This window comes from Propithecus coquereli, unplaced genomic scaffold, assembly GCF_000956105.1.
Source record: "Propithecus coquereli isolate 6110/MARCELLA unplaced genomic scaffold, Pcoq_1.0 Scaffold1, whole genome shotgun sequence".
Lineage (NCBI taxonomy): Eukaryota > Metazoa > Chordata > Mammalia > Primates > Indriidae > Propithecus > Propithecus coquereli.
In genome coordinates this window covers 3,021,328-3,043,610 of record NW_012133857.1, presented here as the reverse complement: position 1 = coordinate 3,043,610, position 22,283 = coordinate 3,021,328, and the positions used below count along the sequence as shown (strand labels likewise).

At 51.9% G+C, this 22,283-nt stretch overlaps 3 protein-coding genes across 4 annotated transcripts in view; 1 reads left to right on the top strand and 2 right to left on the bottom strand.

Annotated features, from left to right (window-relative positions):
- TTC21A (tetratricopeptide repeat domain 21A) overlaps nt 1-8,567 on the bottom strand; it is a 33,658-nt gene extending 25,091 nt beyond the window's left edge. Inside the window, exons 1-6 of one of the 2 annotated variants that reach the window (XM_012642157.1) lie at nt 8,541-8,567; nt 7,139-7,268; nt 6,233-6,343; nt 5,387-5,553; nt 4,090-4,212; nt 1,909-2,066 (exon numbers count right to left, since the gene is read on the bottom strand). In XM_012642157.1, coding sequence (XP_012497611.1) covers nt 1,909-2,066; nt 4,090-4,212; nt 5,387-5,553; nt 6,233-6,343; nt 7,139-7,268; nt 8,541-8,567 — 716 coding nt within the window. The remainder of the gene's footprint in view (nt 1-1,908; nt 2,067-4,089; nt 4,213-5,386; nt 5,554-6,232; nt 6,344-7,138; nt 7,269-8,540) is intronic. The other variant, XM_012642232.1, reaches the window with a different exon arrangement.
- A 273-nt stretch (nt 8,568-8,840) lies between these two features.
- GORASP1 (golgi reassembly stacking protein 1, 65kDa) lies at nt 8,841-20,238 on the top strand. The gene is made up of 9 exons (XM_012665097.1): nt 8,841-8,939; nt 13,197-13,277; nt 13,868-14,071; nt 15,632-15,718; nt 15,863-15,993; nt 16,201-16,384; nt 17,148-17,298; nt 17,745-17,897; nt 18,147-20,238. Exons 1-9 carry the CDS (start codon nt 8,877-8,879, stop codon nt 18,398-18,400), a joined length of 1,308 nt encoding a protein of 435 aa, XP_012520551.1. The 5' UTR covers nt 8,841-8,876; the 3' UTR covers nt 18,401-20,238.
- WDR48 (WD repeat domain 48) overlaps nt 20,205-22,283 on the bottom strand; it is a 46,759-nt gene continuing 44,680 nt past the window's right edge. Inside the window, exon 19 of the mRNA XM_012665001.1 lies at nt 20,205-22,226. Coding sequence (XP_012520455.1) covers nt 22,131-22,226 — 96 coding nt within the window. The 3' untranslated portion in view covers nt 20,205-22,130. The remainder of the gene's footprint in view (nt 22,227-22,283) is intronic.

The following is a 22,283-nucleotide window of genomic DNA, read 5'->3' as shown; positions in this document are numbered from 1 at the left end:
AAAGATAAAATAGGATCTATAAAACTAAATCTGGTTCTTTAAACAAACTAATAAGAGAGACAAACTATTTTAATACTGTTTAAAAAAAAAGAAAGAAAAACAAACAATATCAGGGATGAAAGGAGAAACACGATGACACAGAGCAGAGTTGTTTTTTTTTTTGAGACAGAATCTCACTCTGTTGTCCAGAGTAGCAGAATGCCATGGTGTCAGCCTAGCTCACAGCAACCTCAAACTCCTGGGCTCAAGTGATCTTACTGCCTCAGCCTCCTGAGTAGCTGAGACTATGGGTGAGCACCACGACACCCAGCTGATTTTTCTATTTTTAGTAGAGACAGGGTCTCACTCTTACTCAAGCTGGTGTCGAACTCCTGAGCTCAAGCAATCCTCCCACCTTGGCCTCCCAGAGTGCTAGGATTACAGGCATGAGCCACCGCACCCAGCCTTAGAGCAGAGTTTGAAAAAACAATGAGGGAATTCTATGAACCCCACTCCATGGGAAGGCTTCTATGATGGAAGGCACCAAGGTATTGGACTCAATTTGCTGGCATCAAAGACTGCCTCCCTGCATGTGGGCATGGCAGGGCCAGGGCAGGGAGGGGCCAAGCACACACCCAGGTGTGGCCTTCAGCCAGGTGCTGCCAGGTAAGTGGTTGGCCCAAGGCCAAGCCTCCAAAGCAAGCTCTTGCCAAGACACTGGCCAGGTCTGCACTGCAAGACAGGGAAGCTGAGGGCCCACACAGGCACTGCATATATGGTGTGGCACTTATGGGCTAGGCAGGGTGGAGTCGCTTTTGATTAGCTCCCAGCACCTCTCTATAAGATTCAAATTCCAGTTACCATCAGAGGAATAAGCATCTCTCCACAGGGAAGGAAGAGGTTTGTTTGTAATTTTTTTTTCTCAGAACTGACCTGTATATTACCACATAATTATTTCTGCAATTCATAGTGATGGCCCATGGGCCATTAACTCTTTTTAGGAAGAAAATTAAGATGATACATTTTAGAACTACTGTGATAACAATAGTTAGTGTTTAAGGAGATAAGCTTCAGGGATCTAGGATCTAGGAAATTTTGTCCTCAAAGAACCTCCCGTCAAACATCCCTCCCTCCTCAAGCCATCTCTATTCCTACTCGAAATGCTTCAGGATTACAGTTGGTGTCTGTTTTTCACATGTCCCTATAACTCCTGAACTCTCTGCTCCCTAGCTTATGTACTAAATCTCTTCTCTCAAAGTCACCAGTGACCTTTTTCCCCTGAAGGTTTTTTTTTTAGACACAGGCTCTCACCATGTTGTCCAGGCTAGACTTGAATTCCTGGGCTCAAGCAAAGCAATCCTCCCACCTCAGCCTCCCAAGTAGCTAAGACTACAGCCGTGGCCACTGCACGTGGCTTCCACTGAAGTTTTTATTAAAGTATATACCTAAAGTTTTAAAAAGTTGAATGATGCAATAGTCCCTAGTCCCACTCTCCCTTCACTCTCTTGCCGCTCCTCAGAGGCAACTGCTTTCCACCTGGTCAGTTCCATTGCTGTGGGTTCTTTGGATGGTTCCCTCCATATCTCTTCTATGCAATATGCCTACCCCTCTATTTCTTTCTTTAATTAATTAATTAATGTATTTATTTTATTCGCCACTGTACTAACAAGGATACCCCTCTATTTCCTGATTTATCCATTGTAGGCCACAGCTCCTAGCCTTGATTTACAACGGGTACTTAGTTTGCTTACATAAGTCCTCCCTTTCCTCCTCCTCCCAATATGAGCATAACACTATTCCTAACTCCTCTATTGGCGATATTTACCTTTACGTCTTTTTCCCCACCTTCCCATCTTGTAAGATGGTAGTTTTGGTATGGCACCCTTGGCTTGGAAAGGGAGGAAGCAGGACATTTGTACCGTGGCTCACCTGTGTCCTGTTTCTACCGTCTGCTCCCAGTCCTGCAGAGCCAGGAACAGCCGCATCTTCAGGACCAAGGCTGGCAGGAAGCTCCCTGAGGCCACAGTGACCTGGTTAACCACCTCCAGGGCCTCTGAGTAGTTCTGCTGCATCATGAAGTACGTTGCCTGTCGGGAGCCAGAGAGAAGAGCCTCCATCAGTGCCCATGAAGGGAGGTGGGGGTGTTGGTGTCTCTACAAGACAGGATTAGACCTGACATATGGGCACTGTGAGTCCTCTCTGCTGGGCCAGGGAGTCCTCAGGCCAAGAGAAGCAGCCCCTCACAGATCCTGGAGGAAGGAGTCATCACTCAGAGTGACAAATCAAGGTTGATGACAGTCTTGGGCTCTTAGGCAGGCAGGGCAGGGGCTCCAGGGAGATAGCTGAGCCCTGAGCTTGGGAAACTCAGTAGGTCTGGGATATAGCAAGGTCATGTGAGGGTCACCCCAAGGGGATGAGCTGGGGTCACTGGGCATTTTCCAATACCACAAATTGCTCATTCATTTCCCATTCACTTTCCTGAATTTCATCACTGAAACTGCTCACTGAAACCCAGTTTAGCAACTCTGCGTCAGTTAGGGTTTGTGGGCAACTCCTGCTACAGCAAGACTGTGGAGTTGTTGTTTTTTTTTTCCTGTCAAGGCCTATTAGGCTGGAGTCATGGCTTCTGCAGGCGAGTGCCAGCCACCAGGTTCTCCTGGGAGAGCCATGACACAGGTGCCCTGAGGGCCAAAGCACAATGCTTCCAAAAGACTTGAAATTGAACTCTGAAAGGATGGCTTATGTCAGACCTACAGTAACCCTCTATTAAAAGACTTCTCATTAAAAACAAGAGGATTATTCTAAATAATGAAGATTTATATATAAATGTGTTCAATGCATCACTCTTTTAAAGTATACAACTGGAAACAATCCCAATATCTAAATAATAGGGATTGGGTTGGTAAATTACATTATGCCCATACAAGAGTGATTGGCTTTATGTAGATGCCCAAACTGACATTTGCTTATGACAATATATTGCACAAAGAAAAAGAAACTAAAATGACAATATGCCCTAGGATTAAAACTGTATTACACAGCAACGCTATCTCCCACCTTTTAGTGACTGCTATGTGTGAGCCTCCTTCAGGACCAGGAGTTGGCAGCTGATGACTCTCAGTGGCATCTCCCTCCTGAGATCTCCCATGGTTGAAGGGAGCTGCCTCACACCAGGTCACACCCCTCCCTGGAGCAGCCCACATCCAGTGTCTCGTCATTGAGGGGCACCCACTGAAGGGCAATCCGGCCCCAGCGTTCCCCATGAGTTGTCTGAGGCCTTTGCTGTGACTGTTCACAGCCCAACTTCTCTCCCCACAGGTGTTGGCCCCAAAAGGGCTCCCTGATAAGTCTCCTCACAATAATGTCCATTGCTGCTGCTGCTGCCCAGAAAACAAACTGAAAGCACCTACTGAACCCAAGCATGGCAAAAAGGCTGGAAGACACTGCCCTCGAATGTTAACATGAGTTGTTGTAGAGTGGTAGGACTAAGGATGTCATTTTAATTCATCTTTTGACTTTTTTAGAAATCTGTTTTTTAATGAGTAGGTATTCATATTTATAAGAAAAACATACACAAACAGAAGAGAATGAGAAAATGATTTTTCTCTCAAAGATGGCTTCAATGAGGGTCACAAAAGAAAAAGAAACTTAAGATCAGAAAACACAAAACATACAAAATATGCCTTCCTTCTTTTATGGCCAACTAAGCAAATTTAACAGGTGAGAAGAGGTGAAATGGGAGGAAGGAAAGAAGGAAGGAAGGAAGGGAGGGAGGGAGGGAAGGAGCAATGAGTAAAACCAAGAAAGAGGCAGAGAGAGAAAGCCTGAGAGAGCCAAGGCAGGGAAGACACTGAGAAGGCAACCCTGAGAAGCGCTCCCCATGCAGAATGAGACAGAAACTCAGGGCAAGCAGGAAGGAGCGTGAGAAGTAGAGTGGGCCCCGGGCTGCTGTGTGACCTGGCTGGTTGCTGGCCCCCTCTGGGCCTCTGCTCTTCAGCTACCAGATGAGGCACCTGGAGACTGAGGGTCTGGCCTGAGATCATCTGCTGGGTCTCTGGCTCCAGTGGCCCAGCCAGGGATGCTCCCATCTTTCCCCTCCCCACTGCTCACCTTTCCCATCAGCCCCAGCACATCTTTGGTGTCCTGAATGCCTTGTTCTAGGTACTTGATGGCTTTCTTCACAATGTGGGGCTTGTCTGAGGTGAGGTCTATCCAGCCTCGGAGTACAAGGGCCTGGGAAGAGAAGAAGATGAAAGATGAAGTCCTTGGTCCTGCATAGCCTCAACTTAGCCTGCTCGTGATCTACCCTTTGCCACCCTGCACCCTGAGGCTCTGCTTGGCACAACCACGTGCAAATCCCAGGGCATCCCTGCTCTCTCGTGGCCAGGTTTCCCACTGTTCCTTTGCCTGGAGTGCCCTACCCAGCAGCCCTCCCCTCCCAACCCAATCCCTTCACCTGCTGACCTACTACTAGTCTTCACAGCTCAGCCTAGGAGGCCCCTTAGGAGGCTCTCCACTATTGTTCCTGCCTGTTTACTTTACTCTGGGGTCAGGAGCGAGCACAGGGCCCGGGCAGGGCCATTCTTGACCTCTCCCCTCCGTAGGCCAACATGGGGCCTGGTCCTGCCTGTGAAGTTTGGGAATGCCCTCTGAGTGGGTGAGCAGGAGCCCTTCCATTCAGCCTGTCCTGGCAGGTGGGGAGGGCTAGGCCTGGGAGTAGGACTGAAGGGGCACTTGGAAGATCCTGTCCTGAAGCTTCCCTTGGTGGCCTGGACCAGCGTTTCTCTTTTTCTATTATTGCTCTCTGAAGGAGACTTTTTTGATATTTTCTTCTAACCAATTCCTCCCCCTCTAAGAAATTTTAATATCCCAGATATGCCATATCTGTGTATTGTGTACTGTATGTATATCTATGTTTTATACATAAAGAGTAAGATTTTTTTCATCCCCTCCCCCAAGAACCAATTTTTATACCCTTGAAAATTGACATCAGCCCTGCTAGCCCAGGCCTATGAGCTGAGCCACCACTCATATCAAGCAGATCACTACACAGAGAGAGTGGCCCAGTGTGGCAGTTCAGCTGGATTTTCAAAAGAATTAGGAAATCTGGGCTTCTTAGGTAAAAATCTTCTGATTTCTAAATGTCAACAATTAAAGGCTTTAAAAAAATAATACAGGCCACAGAAAACCTATCTAGGGATTAGACACTGGACAAATGCCAACGTGTAACCTCTGTGAAGCGCTGAGACAACGTGGGTGGGGCACGTGTGAGACCCAGTCTTGCTGGTGCCTGGGTGAGGCCCTTCCCCAGTTTCAGGCCCTTTGTCAGAGTAATGGGCTACCCCACTCTGATGTGTTGGAACACTACTTTCTTCAGTGTTACCCTCGTGATGCTTGCGGTGGGTACTTCTCTGGAGCCACAGGAGACCTTCAATATGCGGTCAACGTACTCTCTGGCCTTGTCATGGCGGCCTACAAGCCAGAGGCAGAGGCTGGCATAGTATAGGGCAGTATCACTGGCTGTCTTGCGTGATTCCTTTAGGCTGCACTCTAGCTCCTGAATTGCTTCTCGGTCTATAAGTCCAAGAGTAGAAGAAGAGGATGAGTTAGGATGCCCCTGGTTCTGCAGGGGCATCGAGGACGCAGGGAACCACTTCTAGACACTGTGGGTCTCTCTCAACACATCTAGCCAACTGTATGCCGCAGGGCCTGAAGACCAGCAGTACCTATCCCTGAGATGCCATGGGGCTGCCCAGGCCTGGAATCAGGTTTTTTGTCTGAGATTTATCTTTTCTTCTCTGTGCCCAGCAGTGTGCTAAGCAAACAGACCACAATTGAATTCTCTGCTTCAGGCCCATAACTCATGCTGGGTGGGGAAATAGCAGTTTATAGTCTTTCTTGGAACCTCTTCCTGACTCTGGAGAGGTGGAGATTAGGAGTAGAATTATTTATATTGGCTTGATTTTTCTGACAAGGTCTTGGCAAAAAAAGGAAGAATGTCTCCCCAACTCTTGGCATCTGGAGGGAGGACCCCTCTCACTGTCAATCTCTCTGCCTGCTCCCACTTGACTGGGCACAGTCATGGGGCTTTCTCTGAGGCCTCTAGGGGAGGGGAGCAGCAGCCACTCCTTGCTGGCCAACAGCATCTGCACAGTCACCAGTGCACACATCTCCTCTGGCAGCCCTTGAGTCTCTGGAGTGGGGCCTTCTTTCCCCTGTGGGGCCAGGTCTAGCTGAGCATGGCTGCACTCACCGATGGTTTCACAGCATTTGTGAGCATAAATGAGGGCTATGGTGGAGCACAAGGACACGTCTTGGTGATTCTGGATGCTCTCCAGGTCGCTGATGGCATCCTGGATGCGCTCTGCAAATAGAGTCCATGTGTTTATACTCTCAGGCTCCAGCTCCAGAAGCCAGGATATTATGTAGCAGACACATGCAGTCCCTATCATAGCTGACCCATGGCTTGGCACCACTTGGCTTTACCCAGAATCAGAAAACTAACTGGCTTGAAAGGTACCCAATGACCTGAGTTCCCCGAAGACTGGAGCTCCCTGAAAGGGTTGCTGCTACCATGGCCCAGGTTGCCAGGGGCTGGAGGTCTTATAGCTGAGAAATGTACCTATGAGTACTTGTGGGATACTTGTGAGGCTAGAATTATTGGCTGGGTCAGTTCTGAAGAAGGAACTTAGGCAGGGCATTCCCAGCTAGTGTTCAAGAGCAACTGATTCCATTTGTCCCTCCATGTCCCCTGACATTGGCCATGGGCAGCTCAGCCAGCCCTCAGCCCAGGACTGCCTTCTGCATGTTGGCAAGTCTGTACCTGCACAGGCCCCACTCCTCTCCCTGTACGTGTACCATACCTGTCTGTACACACACCTACCACTTCCTTTTCCTTTTCCTGTACTATCAGCTCTCAGCTTCCGAGTCTGGAATTAGTTCAAAACTCATGCAGCCATTTCTCCAATCACTCATTTTACAGATAGGGAAACTGAAGCAGCAGAGCAGGAATTGTGAGTACTCTAAGGTCTCAAAAGTCAACAAGATAGGGATTACATAGGCTTATGTGGATTGATGTAGGAATCCAGCCACTGAGTATAAGACTTTAAATGGGAACATAACTCCTGGGGTCAGAAGACCATTGCTGCCAAGTACTTACCTTCCCTGAGGACTCCATAGGCTTTAAAGAACTGCAACACAGGGTCATTGCTGAATTTCTCCAAGCCCACAGCCACAGCCTGCTGCACGTGGTGGAAGTACTTTTCCTGGCTATAGTAAATGATCCTAGCCTACATAGAAGAAGACACAGTTGCAATAGCCCCTGTCCCTTCTCTGTCTCTGTTCTGTCCCAGATAGGATGACACCTGCTCCCTTCCCTACCCCCTTCTCCTCCTCAGTTACGCAAAGGGAAGAGAAAGAGGGAACATTCAGGCCCCATCCTGTCTTTTAGGAGCCGTGGAAGCCACTCAATGCAGTTTCCTAGAAAGGAGTTTGAAGGTGTTTGTTTAGGGATTATCAACAGAATCTTGTTCCAAATGTGATAGGGAATTCAACTCAGGCTTTGTGTTATGAATGGAATAAAGGGGAAAGAGTGAAGACCAATAATAAGAAAAATTATACCAATAGCTGTAGTTAAAAGTTACGATGCGCTAACCACCTATTGAGAACTGTTATCAAGGGATTTACATCCATTGTCTTGTGCATGATCCTCTCTATATCTGTCACAGTTAAGGAAGCTGAAGACCATGGACACTACGGCTTGACAAAGGTCATGCAGTCATAGGTGCTGAGATTTTAAAGCTAAATCTCACTTCCCCTAAAGTTTGTTGGCGTTGGGTTGGAAATAGATGCGACTGGATTGTAAACAGCCTTGTGGGCCATTTGAAAGAGCCCAGACATCATCCTAAGGGTATCAGGAAGCAGTTGGAATGGTTTCAAGGAAAGGGATGTGTTCGGGCATATGTTTTTGCAAAAAGCACTCTGGCTGCTGTGTGTGCGTGCAGTGGTGCTGGTGAAGAATGCTGAAGCAGGGAAACCGGATGGGAGGGAGGCTGTTGCAGGTGCCCAGGGAAGAGATGGTGGTGGTCCTGGGCTAGGAGATAAAAAGAAGTGGATGAACCCATAAGACATTTGGAAGCTGACATTTCTTGATAGATAGGATCGCAAGATGGGTATGGGGAAGAGGTACGAATGGGGTCTGGGAGATCAAATGGTGGTGCCATCTACTGAGGTGGGGGATGAGGAAGAGGAGCAGGCGGGGCTGGGGGTGGGTAGAAGGGGAAGGGATGATGACAAGATGATGGAGATGGCTGAGTTGGTTTGGGGATGCTCAGGGGACAGGACTGGGTGGGGGATGCTAATTTGGGACTCAGGGTGCATAGAGGGTACAGAAGGCGATGAACTTGCCAGGGAGAGTGAGGCAAGAAAGGGCAGGAACGCCTGAGACTGCTGGGGATAGCGAAGGGCGGCCAGAGAGACGGCAGCCAGCAGCAGGGTGCGGGGTCACTGGGCCAGGGGCGGAGTGTTCCGGGAGGAGCGGCCGGCAGCTCCCGTCCACGCACCATAAGGCAGGCGTCATTGCTGCCCATCTCGGGCTGCTAGCGGCTCCGAGTCCGAGTCTGCTGGGCTGAGCGAAGCCGGATTCCGGAGTCAGGATTCCAGAGTCAGGATTCCAGGCACGCCTCTCGTGGCCGAAAGGGCGAGGTGCGAGCGTCCTTGGAAACGGCGCTGCCGGCCGGTTGCTAGAGCGACAGCGTGTGGAACGAGAGTAGCACGCTCCGCACGTGACAAGGCGCAGGCAATCGAGCGCCGAGAAAGCGAGTTCGTACAGGAACCCCAGTCGACCTGCCTTGTCCGCTCAGCTGTACCGGCCGCGGACGCCGAGCGGAGCCGCTGTCATGGGCCTGGGCAACAGCGCCGAAGAGACCGTGGGCGGTACCGAGGGGTACCACCTGTTCCAAGTGAGTCGCCCCCACGGCGCCGGTGACCTTGGCGGGGTGCCTGCAGCGATGCGCCCGGAGGTCTGGTCGCCGGCCGGTTGGCGACTGCGACGGGCCCCCGGCATGAGGGTTATCACCCGGGTGGCGGGCGGTGCCCTCTACCCGGTGGGAACGGCCTAGGAGAGGCGGCCTCGCGGGACTCCTGGCCCCGGCCCGTCTGCGGCCGCGGTCGGGCCCTGCGCCCGTCCCAAGTGCTAGCTGTGCGGGAAGCGGGAACGTTTCCTGGTCGGGCCGCCCGGAATAGGACTCTTACCGGGTGGAGAATGCACCAGCTCTAGCCGGCATGCACTTAGCACACATTCATGCTCGCTTGCTGTGTGCCGCACTCCGTGCCCGGCCTGGGGAGAGAGCCGGCAACGCCGAAGACCGGGCGGTCCCCGCCTCTGGTCTTACATTCCCGGGGGCGGGGTAGCCAAGCGGACGCCAGCTGCCGGGGAGCCAGTCGGCAAGCACGCCGCCCGTCATGGGCTCGGAAGGGCTTCAGGAGGAAACTGGGGAACGCGAGGGCCAGGAGAGTGCAGCAGAAGCCACGAGGAGAACGTTTGCAGCTGGGGGAGGGTCCCCAGGGTGAAATACTGCGGAGAGGGCCGTTGAGGAGGGGGCGGAAGATGGCCTTTAGATGCCACTACCGGGAGGTCTGGACGAGCAGGCTTCTGGGAAGCGGAGACGGAGTCGGGTTCCTAGAGTCTGGACGGGCTGTGAAGGTGACAAGAGGGTCCCGCAGCCAGATGGAGATTGGGGGTGGAGATTTGTGCCAGCGCGGGAAGTGCGGGGCGCTGTAGTGAAGGTGAGAGGGGCCGGAGGGTCTCTGACTCCTGAGTGCAGCGGGGGAGAAGCACACGCCCCCCTTCCCTAGTGAAAAGCAGGTGGACCCAGAAATGGGTGTAGATAGACAAGTTTGTTGGTTTGGTGCCTGTTGATGGTCTTTGTGTTGAAGGAAGAGTCTGTTACCAGCTATCACATGGGAGGGCTAAAGAAGGAGTTTTCTAACACAAAAGCCAAGCTGGCTTTGAGGACCCAGAGTTGACAGGGTTTACGCTTGGTAATGGGCTTTCTCATGGTGAGGCACCGGTAAGAAAATGTGGACAGTGGAATGTATCCAGCCAGGGGTGTCTTCCAACAGGTTTGATAGAAGGCAGAAGAATACGGGATATTGGCAAGACGGGGTGGTGAGGTGATAGTGGGAGTGAAGACAGGAGGGGCCTGATGGAGAGGGACAGATTGGAGATAGGTCAAGGGATCAGAGGTCGTCATTCACAAAAACAGGTATTTTTGAGTATTCTGGCAGGCAGAGTTCTAGGCACCAGAGGTAAAACAGTGAACAGAACAGACATCCCTGTTCTCATGGAGCTTACATTTGGATGCTGATAGGGAGAGCAGGGAGACCATAAAGAAATATGTGGTAGGTGGTAATAACTGCTAGCAAGAAAAATAAAGCAGGTTAAGGGGATAAGAGTGATGAGTGGGGGAGGTTGAGGCAGGAGTATTGCTTGAGCCCAGGAATTCGAGGCTACAGTGAGCCACGATTGCGCCGCTGTACTCCAGCCCAGGCAACAGAGCCAGACCTGTCTCTAAGGAAAAAAATGGGTGGGTGCTATTTTGGATAGAGTGGTCAAGAATGGTCTCTGCTCAGGTAACATTTGAACAGATGCTTCCAAAGGAGGAGTGGACAGTACAGATATTTAGGGAAATACTATTCCAGATAGAAGGACCAGCAAGTGCAGAGGCCCTGAGGTGGGTTGTACTTGTGTTTGAGGAAATGCCAGGAGGTGAGGCTGGTGTGCTTGGTGGATGTGGTGGGTATGAGGAGGAGATCAGCAGAGAATGAGACCATACTGCATGGAACCTTGCATGTTGTCATGAAGATTGAGGATTTTATCCTGAGATGTGGAGCCATTGGAAGGTTTTAACTGTAGGAGTGAAATGACCTACTTACATTAAAAAAAAAAAAATGAACAATTGTGTGTGCCGCATTCTATAAATATTGGCCTTCCCATTGTGTGCCCCACATGTTGGAGAAGACTCTGCCCTCAGCAAGCTTAGAGGGTTCACCAGGAAACTGCTGTTACAGAGCAGTGGTTGGGGGAGGGCTCTGGGTTAGATTTCCTGGGGTCAGATTATTGAATTACTTAGTACTTGTTTTCATCCATAATTTGGGGTTAGAAAAGGTTAAATGATGGACAAAGCAGGGGAGGTGGTGCCTTCCCCTGGCACCCAGTCAACCAACCTTTAGTAAATGTAAGCCAACATCATTGTGAATTCCATTAGGTTCCCTGATGGGGAAAATGGGAGGGAAGTTTTATGAAAGGCAGCACACTTCGTGGGGCTGTGGGGTATGAAGGGAGCTGGGTGGAGGGCAGTAGTTTTGTAGAAGTGGGGTGTAGTAGCAGCAGCTTAGATTATCTCAGCTATGGAGCCATGGTGAGTAAGGATGAGGCCCTACTGAGGGAATGGGAGTGTAGCTGGGCTGAGGACAAGGCCACAGGAGAGGGTGGGCAGACTGGGTGGGTTAGGGGAGGGCCAGGCCTGGGAAGGGGGCCTGTGGACCTCATTAATGGTGGAGGGTAGCTGACACACAATGCAGAGGAGGGGAACGGGCAGGCAGTGGGAGCAGTGGCTTTACCTGAGGGATCAGAGACAGGGAGCGTCTTGCTCTGTTACCTGAGCTAGAGTGTAGCAGCACCACCACAGCTCACAGCAACCTCAAACTCCTGTGCTCAAGCGATCCTCCTGCCTCAGCCTCCTGAGTAGCTGGGACTATAGGCAGGTGCCACCATGCCTGGTTAATTTTTTTTGCTTTTATTTTTTTTATGGAGACGAGGTCTCACTATGTTGTCCAGGCTTGTCCTGTGGTTTTCAAAAGACCGCTGAAGAGACAGAGGGCAGGGCCCAGAGCTTCCTTCCTTGCAACTGGGAGCAACTCACCCTCTGGGCCGGGCCACCTAGGGCTGGGATTGGTTGCTGGGCTCATTCCCATTGGAAGCCATGCAGCTTCCAGAGGTGGCAAGCAGGGGCTTAATTGGTGACACTGCCAGAAGGGAATCCTAATTCCAGGGACAAACTGGCCCTGATCCAAAGGTTCAGCAGGTTGTTCTCAGCTGGTTCTCTGTGCGCTCTCCTTCAGCTTGGGGAATCTAAGGATGGAAGGGCTGGTGGTGGGTAGCAGGAGCCACAGGGCCTTCCCCCGACGGGGCACAAGAACCTGAGACCACATGAGCCCTGTGCTCTCTTGGTTGGGGCCTGGCCTGATGCATGGGTCATCCAGTGCCCATAGCCAAAGGCCTGAGGGTGTGGGCCCACCTTCAGGGTCCAGGACCTTGGGACAAAGGCCACATTATTTGAGCAAGGCTCTGTAAAATGGGGCCTTTGAGATGAATTTCTGCCACAGCCTGCAAGGCCTGGTTGTTGTGCTTTTGAAGACAGCAGTGAGCTGGGGAGTTCAGGGAGGGGCAGGGAGCATCCTGGGGCTGGGAATGCCTCCTGGAGATGGTGTTCCACATGGACATGGAGGCGAGACTGAGGCTGGTGCTATAGCTGATCCACTGGGGAGGCTCCTCAGGCCACAGCCAGGCTGCAGGGATTGGTACTGCTTCCCCACCAGGCTCCCCAGCTCGGGCCCAGTCCTGCCCCTGGGGTCTGCTCTCATGTGCCAGCATGGCTCAGTGGCTTGCATCACCTGCTCGACTGAGCCTGGGTCTGCCATCCAGGGTCAGGGGTCCCCTGGGATCTGGCCACAGGCTGCCCTTCCCACTCCCTTCTGGGCACAGCCTTGGTTGCATCCTTCCTGGGGCCTGCCCGCCTCCACTGCAGTCGGGGCCCTCCCTTTTTGTCCAGTCTAAACCTTTCTGGTAAACCCTCTTGGCTTGCCGGCCAGCCCCAGCCGGGCGCTCTGGGGCAGCATTCCTGCAGGCCTGTGTCGGCTTGTCTCCCTGCTGCCTCCTGGTAGTCCCCGAGCTGCCCTGGGCCGTGAAGCATCTGTGCATCATGATCAGGAAAGAACCATTTTCTTGAGAAGAGTGTTTGTGTTCAGGAAGGTAGGGAGAAAGGATGGATGGAGTGAACCTTGACAATTCCCAGAACGGTTCATGCCAGGCATTTGTCCCCACAGGGACACTGGGAGTGGTGATGGTTTCTGAAATTGAGAGCGGGGGTGGGGGTGGGGGCTTCTCGGACAGCCATCGGGTTGGTGCAGTGACTGTGGCCTCTGCTGCGGGACAGGTGCAGGAGAACTCGCCAGCCCAGAAGGCGGGCCTGGAGGCCTACTTTGACTTCATCCTCACCATTGGGCATGCGAGGCTGGTGAGGCCCCTACCTTGTCTCTGCTTTGCTTGTGTTTGTGTGTGTGTGTCTGTGTTTGTGTCTGTCTGTCCCTCTGTCCCCCAGAGGACCCAGCTTGCTCCTGCCTCCCTTCTAGGGGGAGGGGGAGGCCCAGCCCTGTCTCCCCTTCCTCCTGGGCTATACTCAGAGCCTTATTGGGACCACTTAGAGCTCAGCTCCTGAGCTCTCTGGGATAGACTAGGGACAGATGGACTCTTGGAGGTGGCCACAAGGCCTAACGGGCCTGCCTCTTGGGGCATGTGTGAGGGCTCTGGCCAAGGGAAGCACAGAGGGGCAGCACCAGAGTGCTGTGGACTGAGGGAGCTTTTTTGCTTGCTTTGTCATGTTTACTGGCAGGCTGGGGGTGGAAGGGTTGGGTGTGGTGGGAGGTGGGGTTGCAGTGGCTGTAGGCCCAAGCCTGGTCTGTGAACCTGGGCCTAGCTACCACCCAGCCTATCCCCACACCAGGCTGCTGGCCACCAAGGCCATTGCCCCATCTCAGGCGCAGACTTGTACGAGGGTCCCAGCCCCTGTATGGGAGACCCTTGGAGTCAGCCCTGTTGCCTCTGCAGAATGAGGATAATGACACACTGATGGCGCTGCTGAAGGCCAATGTGGAGAAGCCCGTGAAGCTAGAGGTGTTCAGTATGAAGACCATGAGGGTGCGCGAGGTGGAGGTGGTGCCCAGCAACATGTGGGGCGGCCGGGGCCTGCTGGGCGCCAGTGTGCGCTTCTGCAGCTTCAGCAGGGCCCACGAGTACGTGTGGCACGTGCTGGTGAGTGTGGCGCCGCCCAGTGTGAGGGAGAGGGCGGGGCCGGCAAATCTGGGGCAGGTGGGGACATGCAGGAGGCAGGTGGGACCAGAGCCAGATGGCTAGAGAGGCCAACAGCCAGCGGGTTTACTAGAGGATTCTCCGAGGGCAGAGTCGGGTCCATCCCAGAGAAAGCAGCTCGTTACTACCTGAACAGGGTACCCTGCTTCTTGTTAGCCATGTGAGTCAGGGCACTCTTACCCTCTGTACCTGGGTTGCTTAATTTGAAAGGTGGGAATGCCATCTGCCGGAATGCTGCTGCTGCTGCTAGTCTCTCTCCCTATCTCTCTGCGCGCGCGCGCGCGCGTGCACACACACACACACACACACACACACACACACACACAGACACACAAACTGGCACATCTGTCTATGTCCCATGAGATTATAATACTGTATTTTTACTGTGTCTTTTCCACGTTTAGATAGATACTTACCATTGTGTTGGAATTGCCTATAGTCACATGATGCACAGGTTGGCGGCCTAGGAGCAATGGGCCATACACATAGCCCAGGTGTGCACTACGCTGTGCCATCTGGGTTTGTGTGAGGACACTCTAGGATATTCACACAATGATGAAATCACCTAATGACACATTTCTCAGAACGTATCCCTGTCGTTAAGCTACGTGACTCTCTATATAGTGGTTTTTCTGATATATTGTTATATGATCGATCAATATCTTAATGAGCCTCAGTGACTAAGCTGTCCTAGATGTTAGAGTCTGTTCACAGACACACATGCACGCCTGACACCTGCACATATCGATGGTGTCCAGGTTCTCAAATGTTCAGTCCTGTGGCTTAATGTAAGGAGCCTGAGCTAGAAGTTGGAAATTTGGTTTCTAGCCTCTTCTGTTGCTCACTGACTTCTTGGGGGAGCCTAGCCAAATTTCTCAATCTTTGCAGCCTGCCTCAGTTTGCCCATGAGTGAGATGGGACTGATGATGCAGACTCCTTTGCATTTCCCAGGGAGGCTGGGAGATTGGGAGTGGTAGAGCTTTCCAGGAGAGAAAGCAATCCTTGCTTGTATCCAGTTTTGCTCACTTCCCTCACCTCCCACCCCTAGGGCGCTTCAGCCACATGCCTACAGCAGTAGCAGCAATGCAGTTAGGCATTTACTGTGGCCAGGGTGTGGTTTTCTTTCTTTGCATATATTTCTTTAATCTTATCAGCTACCCTGTGAGTAGGTAAGTATGTATCCTACTCTTAATTGTGGGGAAACTGAGGCTGAGAGAAGTTCAGTAATTTGTTCAGTCACATAGCTAGCAGTTGGTAGAGCCAGGGATGGAGCCCAGGGTCAGAGTCCAGTGCTCATTGCTGAGCCATGGCATGGTGCTGCCCTCTGCTGGGCAAGCTGTAGACTGGAGGAGGGAGTCTGGGCTTGAAGCCTTGCTTGGGGATAGAGGACAAGTGTCCTACTCACTACCTGGAGAGGTGGCCTCCCCTGCCCCTTCTCCACCCCCACCCCCAACCTCCCACCTCGCCAGCAGTGAGGCTGATAGTTTGTGATTCTTTCCCCAGAATGTGGAACCATCTTCACCTGCTGCCCTTGCAGGCCTGCAGCCCTACACAGACTATGTGATTGGTGCAGACCAGCTCCTCCAGGAGGTGAGGAACCCATGGCTCGCCCCTCCCCAGGCCCCCTGGATGACGTGTGGAGAGATGGGTGCTGTCCATGAGAAGTGTCTCATTTTGTTGAGGTTTCCAGTCTGGTCCTGGGAGCAGGCCTCAGGTGCTGTGTGTTTCTTATAGTCTGAAGACTTTTTTACGCTCATCGAGTCCCATGAAGGGAGGCCCTTGAAGCTGATGATTTATAATACTGAGACTGACTCCTGCCGGGAGGTGACTCTAACTCCCAATGCAGCCTGGGGTGGAGACGGCAGGTACTTCCTGGAGTTGGAGGGCTGCAGGGCTAGGTGGGTGAGGTCTGACCAGTGGGCGTGTACCCCACAGTCCCATAGAGATCCTGAGGCTGACTACTGGTCCAGAAGTGCCCTTTCCAGCCCTCTTACTAGTAGTGGGTGGGGGTGGTGAAGGTGGGGAGGGCTGTGGGGTAAGCCCCTGGATTGAATGTTTCTGGCCTTTGGCAGTCTGGGGTGTGGCATCGGCTACGGGTATCTACACCGGATCCCAACTCGGCCCCCCAGCTACCACAAGAAGCCGCCTACTGCACCACCATCTGATGCCCCACCACCTGGTGCCCTGCCGCCTGGACCCATCCCACTGGACTCTTCTGCCCTGGAGATAGGTTCCAGGCAGAATGAATATGTGGAGGTATATGGGGAGCATCTGCCAACCAGGGAAGGAGGGGAGTTTCCTGTGGGCAGAGGGGCCTGCCAGCTGGGAAGGGAGAAGACTCTGGAGGCTGCCCCTGGGGAGCCATCAGCAACCTTCACCAGGGTGTCTGTGGGGCCCTTGTGCTCTGGGAGGCCCATCTGCTTCTGCGACCCAGTGGGAGCAGATGGCCCTGCTTGGGACAGTGAAATTCACTTTTGGCTCTCCTACCCCTTGGGTCTAGAGGTGAGGGTGGAGACGAGACACTAGTTGTCACATCTTCATTTCACAAGTGGGAAACTGAGGCTGAGATGGGCTTGTTCTGTGCCTCAGTGAGTCTGTGGTGAAGCCGGGCCAGGCGCTGGGCCTCCAGAGTCCCAGTTGAGATGGTTGTCTGGCTGAGTCTGCAGGGAAGCACTGGCCTTGCCTTCATGGCTGATGAGCTGGTCCTGAGAGCACCTTTGGGCACTGGGTTGGAGCCTGGGGTTTGTGCGGGGGCATCTGAGGATGCTCTCCAGGTATGCCTGAATTCAAGGAAGGCCCTCTCTTCTGTGCATCACTGAAGGGGGCCCAGGCAGCAAAGGGAATGTGTTGGGGCCGGGTGAGCAGCTGGGGCTTCTCAGCACAGTAAGGAGACTGCTCCTTCTGTGTCCACGCTGTAGGGGAGGCCTGGCTGGTGGTTAGGTTGGACTGTGAAATCCTTCACCTCAAGGCCCTGTCCTGATTGCGCCCTCCATTTCCTCCTCTTCTCTGGCTCCCCTAGGCCCTATTGCAGGCCCCTGGCTCCTCCATGAAGGGCCCACTTCCTGGGCCTGGGGATCTCAGCCATGGTGCTCCAGACCTTGGGGGACTTCCACGTTCCTTGGAGACTCCTCTTCACCCTCCACCTCCAGTGCAGCGAGTCATGGACCCAGGTATTGGGCAGGCCCTGGAGAGGAGTGGGCCCTGGGCTCAGGGCTGGACTTTGGCAGCAGTGCCAAAACTTTCCCTGGGGCCCGCTGACCCCTCATATCTCATATACAGCAAGATAGCTGCAGATCATCTAGTTCAGTACAGGGATGGGGAGTCCAATCCAGAGAAGAGAGGTGGCCTACTTCAGGTCACCAAGCAAACTGGAAACAGCAGAGTCTAGGTCTACTGCTACTGCACTACTCCCTTGATACCAACCCCAGACCCCTTTCTTTCCTCAGAAGCAGGCAGTGGGCACCTCTGGGGTTGGGTGAGAGGTATAACCAGGGCTGAGGGAGACAGTCTCACAGGCTGGGCCAGATGCCCCAGGAACAGGGCACGGTGAGCCCAGGGGATTGGCTTTCCAGTGGTCAGGGTTTTATGCTGGCAAAAAACTGTGCCCCTCCCCTAGGCTTCCTGGACGTGTCAGGTATTTCACTCTTGGACAGCAGCAATGCCAGTGTGTGGCCCAGCCCGCCCTCTTCCACAGTGCTGACTTCCACAGCTGTCTCAGCCTCAGCGCCAGAGGATGTCTGCTCTAGCAACAGTTCTCATGAGCGGGGCGGTGAGTGGCTAGCATCTCCTGAAGTCCTCTGGCAAGGACCCCAGGTTGCTGGGAAGCCTGCCATGAACTCCTGAGCTGGGTTAGAGGTTAACCATCTGGTTGAATACAGCCACATCAAGGCATCTATACACTCCATCCCCCATCCCCCATCAAGGCCTGAGGTGGCAGTGGGGGGTCAGTGGGGTTACTGACAGAACACGGCCCTGTGTTCTGCTGCAGGCCTCCTCAGCCTCACCTTCTGTGTTCCAGGTGAGACCACATGGTCTGGGTCAGAGTTTGAGGTCTCCTTCCTGGACAGCCCAGGTGCCCAAGCCCAGCTGGACCACCTGCCTCAGCTGACCCTTCCGGACAGTCTCACCTCTGCAGCCTCACCAGAAGATGGGCTATCTGCTGAGCTGCTTGAAGCCCAGGCTGAGGAGGAGCCGGCAAGCACAGAGAGCTCAGATTTCGGGGTGGAGGCTGAGGGGCGGGCCAGACAGGCCCAAGTCTCTACCTCAGAATAATACCCTGGGCTGTGACAGGGCTCTTAATGACATTTCATGAGGCCCAGATGTGGGCAGGCAGCCCAGCTCCTGTGTGATCCCAGCTCTGTATGTTCAGCTTCCTAGGCAGCAGCTCTAGGTGACGTGCAGGGACTTCTGCTGGCAGGGGGCTTGTGTCTGCTCAGGCCCTACTTCTGGTTTCCAGATGACCTCCCAGCATTTATCCTGACTGATGGTCTTGGTTTTGGGGGTTTCAAACAAGTCCTTCAGGGGTGATAGAGGGCTGGGACTAGCACCCCGGACTGAATATGTTTTATAGGAGATAGGGGAAGGATTCGCTGCGTAGGTGGGTCATGAAGCCTTAGTGTGTAGTCAAGAGGAGGCCATGGGCCTTGGGGGAGGATATCTTACGGTCATGCACCCTCAGGTCCAGTGCTTGTTCCTGCTCTGGTCACTGGGGCTGCCCAGGAGGCAGCAGAGTCAGGTCATAATCTAGCATGTAGAGGGGGTGAGGAAGGAAAAGCGTTGGTGTTGAGTGTTGGCCTGATTGCTTTGATCATTCCTGCATAGCTCAGCCAGCCCTGGCTGTACTGGCAGAGGCCCCCAAACACCAGTCACTGACTCTGTCAAGTGCCCTCATCCCTATGCTACACTGCCACAGTTGGCTCAGGTTAGCCAACATGCCAGTCATGGTTGGAGAAGAGAGGCAATGTACTTGCCCACCTCTCCTGGAGGGAGGGGGGTTGGAAGTTCTAGGCCCTTTAGCAGAGACCCACTTGTGCCAGAGACCACGATGTTTCTTCTTCCCCAGGGCCTACATGCCACAGAGCTAGTATCCCCAGTGGCGACACCTGTTAGCTCCCAAACTTAAACTACTATGTCTTCTAAGTATACAAGGCATCCAGATAGCCCCAATAGTGAATTAAGGTTGCAAATTAAAGTTCACCATCCTAAGCAGACTCTCAAAGCCAACTAGGTCTCTTCACATACAGCCCCCAACCCAAGGAGGAATTAGGGGCATAGACAAGAGTGGGTAAGGGCCCTTCTGTTCTTTCCTATAGAATGGGAGGAAGCTGTTCTGCCCACCCCCAGGTGCCTTTGGAGGCTAAGGCTAGGGACTCTGCTCAGTTCCTGCAGAGGAGTGCTCCATCTAGGGACGGCCCCTTATCAACTGCAGTCCCTACTGCTTTGACTGCATCCTCACCGTCTCACACTCCTTGCTAATTACTGTGAAAGCTGCCTCTGGCCTTGTCTTCTAGCTTCTTCCCAGTTTAAAGTCCTACTTTTATAGCATGATTTGTAATGTTGGCGTATGTATAGGGAACTCACAAGCTCTGGTAGGTCTGCAGGACAAGGGCTGTCTGTTCCGGGGTGAGTGGGCACAGACCAACTGTATGGAGAGAGGGCCCCAAACCAACAAACACTAAGTCTTAGGCACTGTGTGACTACATTTAAAGCAAACCCTTGTCAAGCCTACCAGAGCAGCCAATAGTGTGCAGACAGTGAGCCACTGTGTCCTGGATTGTCTGGGAGCTCAGTGTCAGTCTGCAGGAATGCAGGAAGTAGAACAGGATCGCCACAGGACTATTCTGGGGCCAGCTTCCCTTAACTCTGTAGCCTGGCGGTCTGACCCAAAGGTGCCCTCACCTGAAGGTTCTGGCTCTTCCCTCCCTCATTTTTACTTTCCCCTCCCCCATAAATTGGGGGATAAAATGGCTAACAATCCTACTTTCCAGGGTGAACGTGAAACCAGAGGATTTCTTACCTTTCTCTGTAAATCTATAAAGGAAAATGACAAGTGAAAAAAAATAAATGTGTACTACACTTTGAAATATTTTAACTAAAGCCTTTATTCTATACAACTGTGAAATACAGATTTTTACTCTTTTGGCATTGCAGACTGTCAAATTTTCTGGAAATCATATTACTGGTTTGACTGGAGGGGGGGGAAACGTACATGCTGGGGGTCAGATCTATGACAGGAAGGGAGCGCAACCACCCAAGGCTCAGCACACAGGGCAAAATAACCCAGCAAAACCCATTTCTTCAGCTCAAAGGCCCCTCGTGCAAACACAACTGAGGGCTGGTAATTTTTTTTTTTTTTTTTTGCCATTAATTCACAACTATTGCTAAAAAATGTACACCAAAAGTGCACTGTTGTATCCAACAGATAGAAAGGACTTTTAAAAAAAAGAAGCTGGTTGCTCTCTGAGGAAGGGATAATGACCATTTCAGCTCATTGGAAATGTGGCCACGTCTTTGCTCACTTTTTCAAAGTGCAGGAGACAATGGCCTGTCCACTTTCCAAAGGAAGCTGGCCAGCAGTGAGGGAACCCTGTCTCTGCAGTTGTGCGGATCAGAATATCTCATAAGTAAGGTATGGACCTGGGCCCATCAGCTGCCCCCAGCTGAACCTGTGAAGATATAGAAAAGAAAAAACCTTCCCCCACCTCCCTCCCCAGTCTCTGCTATTGTGAGGACAAGCCACACACAAGCTGGGGAGGCAACTGGACTGGAATAAACTGCCCTCTGAAGGCACTTGTGCTTCTGGCTTCGTACAGGAGGCTTGCCTTATGTAGTTTTATGGGGTGGACCATTGATCTAGTCTGAATACAAATGACCTTGGGGAAATCCAAAGTATTTTCTGCCAAAAGTTGAAGTGTTTATCCCCAATAAGTTATACTCTGTACAAGATCCAAATGATTCTATGAAAGCTTTAGATTGTTAGAAAGAACAGTGAAAAGAAGATCAGGATACAGGTACAACAAAAATCTGCATATAAAACTTTGGAAAAACAAATATGTATACTTCTCGGTTGTGACTATCAAATTAACTCACTATGATATCCCTTTACTCTGACACCGTAAGTTTTAAGTAACATTTGAATGAAATTAAAATTTCATCATGGTCTTAAGTTTTGATGATATCATGCTGCTCACTAGAGCAAGACCATGTGGTCTCAGCTGGCTTTGCCTATAAATAAGACTGGACACAGTGGAGGAAGGGGTGAAACAGCTGCACCTCCCTGGGGCTGCTGCACAGCCAGGGCATTGTGGGGGAGTGCAGCATCGCTGGGCACAGGCTGCGCAAACTCTGGCCCAGCAGTCCAAGTGCTGTGATTCCAGCACCTGGAATTTCAACACATCTTCCTACAAGAACACATCTGAGATGCAATATTAAAAACAAGCCCAACATTAATCATTTATTATGAAACGGGCTGGTTCTCAAATTGTGCAACAGCAAATTCCCATTAAAAATAACTATCTTAAATGGTGAAAACAATTTTTTTTATGACAAACTTGGAAAAAGCCTTCATAGCTACTGCATGAATGGAATGTACTCTCTTAGAAAAGCTACAGACTGGGTTTGAAGTCGAAACACAGTGACAGATGTGTCCTGACCAATGTGTCACTAACAAGTGCTAACAAAGATAAGGTCCTTTGAAACAAAAGGAGGAAGCAAAGTCTGCACTGGCCTGTTGTCAGTTCTCTGTACATCTCGCAAGACAGTGTCTGCTTGGGGCTCTTCTGCTCTTGCACTCTGCTCCTCTGGGGACAGCTTAATCTACACGTGGAGACTGGTTTCTATATTACATCTCAATTAGTCACTTCAATTGAAAGATAATCTCGGTCCATACCAAGTCAGCCGTTAGGAGTCTTGCTCCCGTTGGGGCTCAGTGGGCTTCCTAGGACTACTCTTGGGGCCATAGAGGAAGGTAGTAAATGAATACCCAGGAGCATTAGCCCACCCTTCACGTGGACTTCTGACGGTAGTGGAGGGTGAGGTCACCACCACTCTTCCATATGAAGTGCTTCACTGTTCGAAGGTCCATATTTGGATCCAAAACCTGAATAGCGAAAAAGAAAACATTTCAGTCCCTAATATCTAAAACTTTACCGTGTTA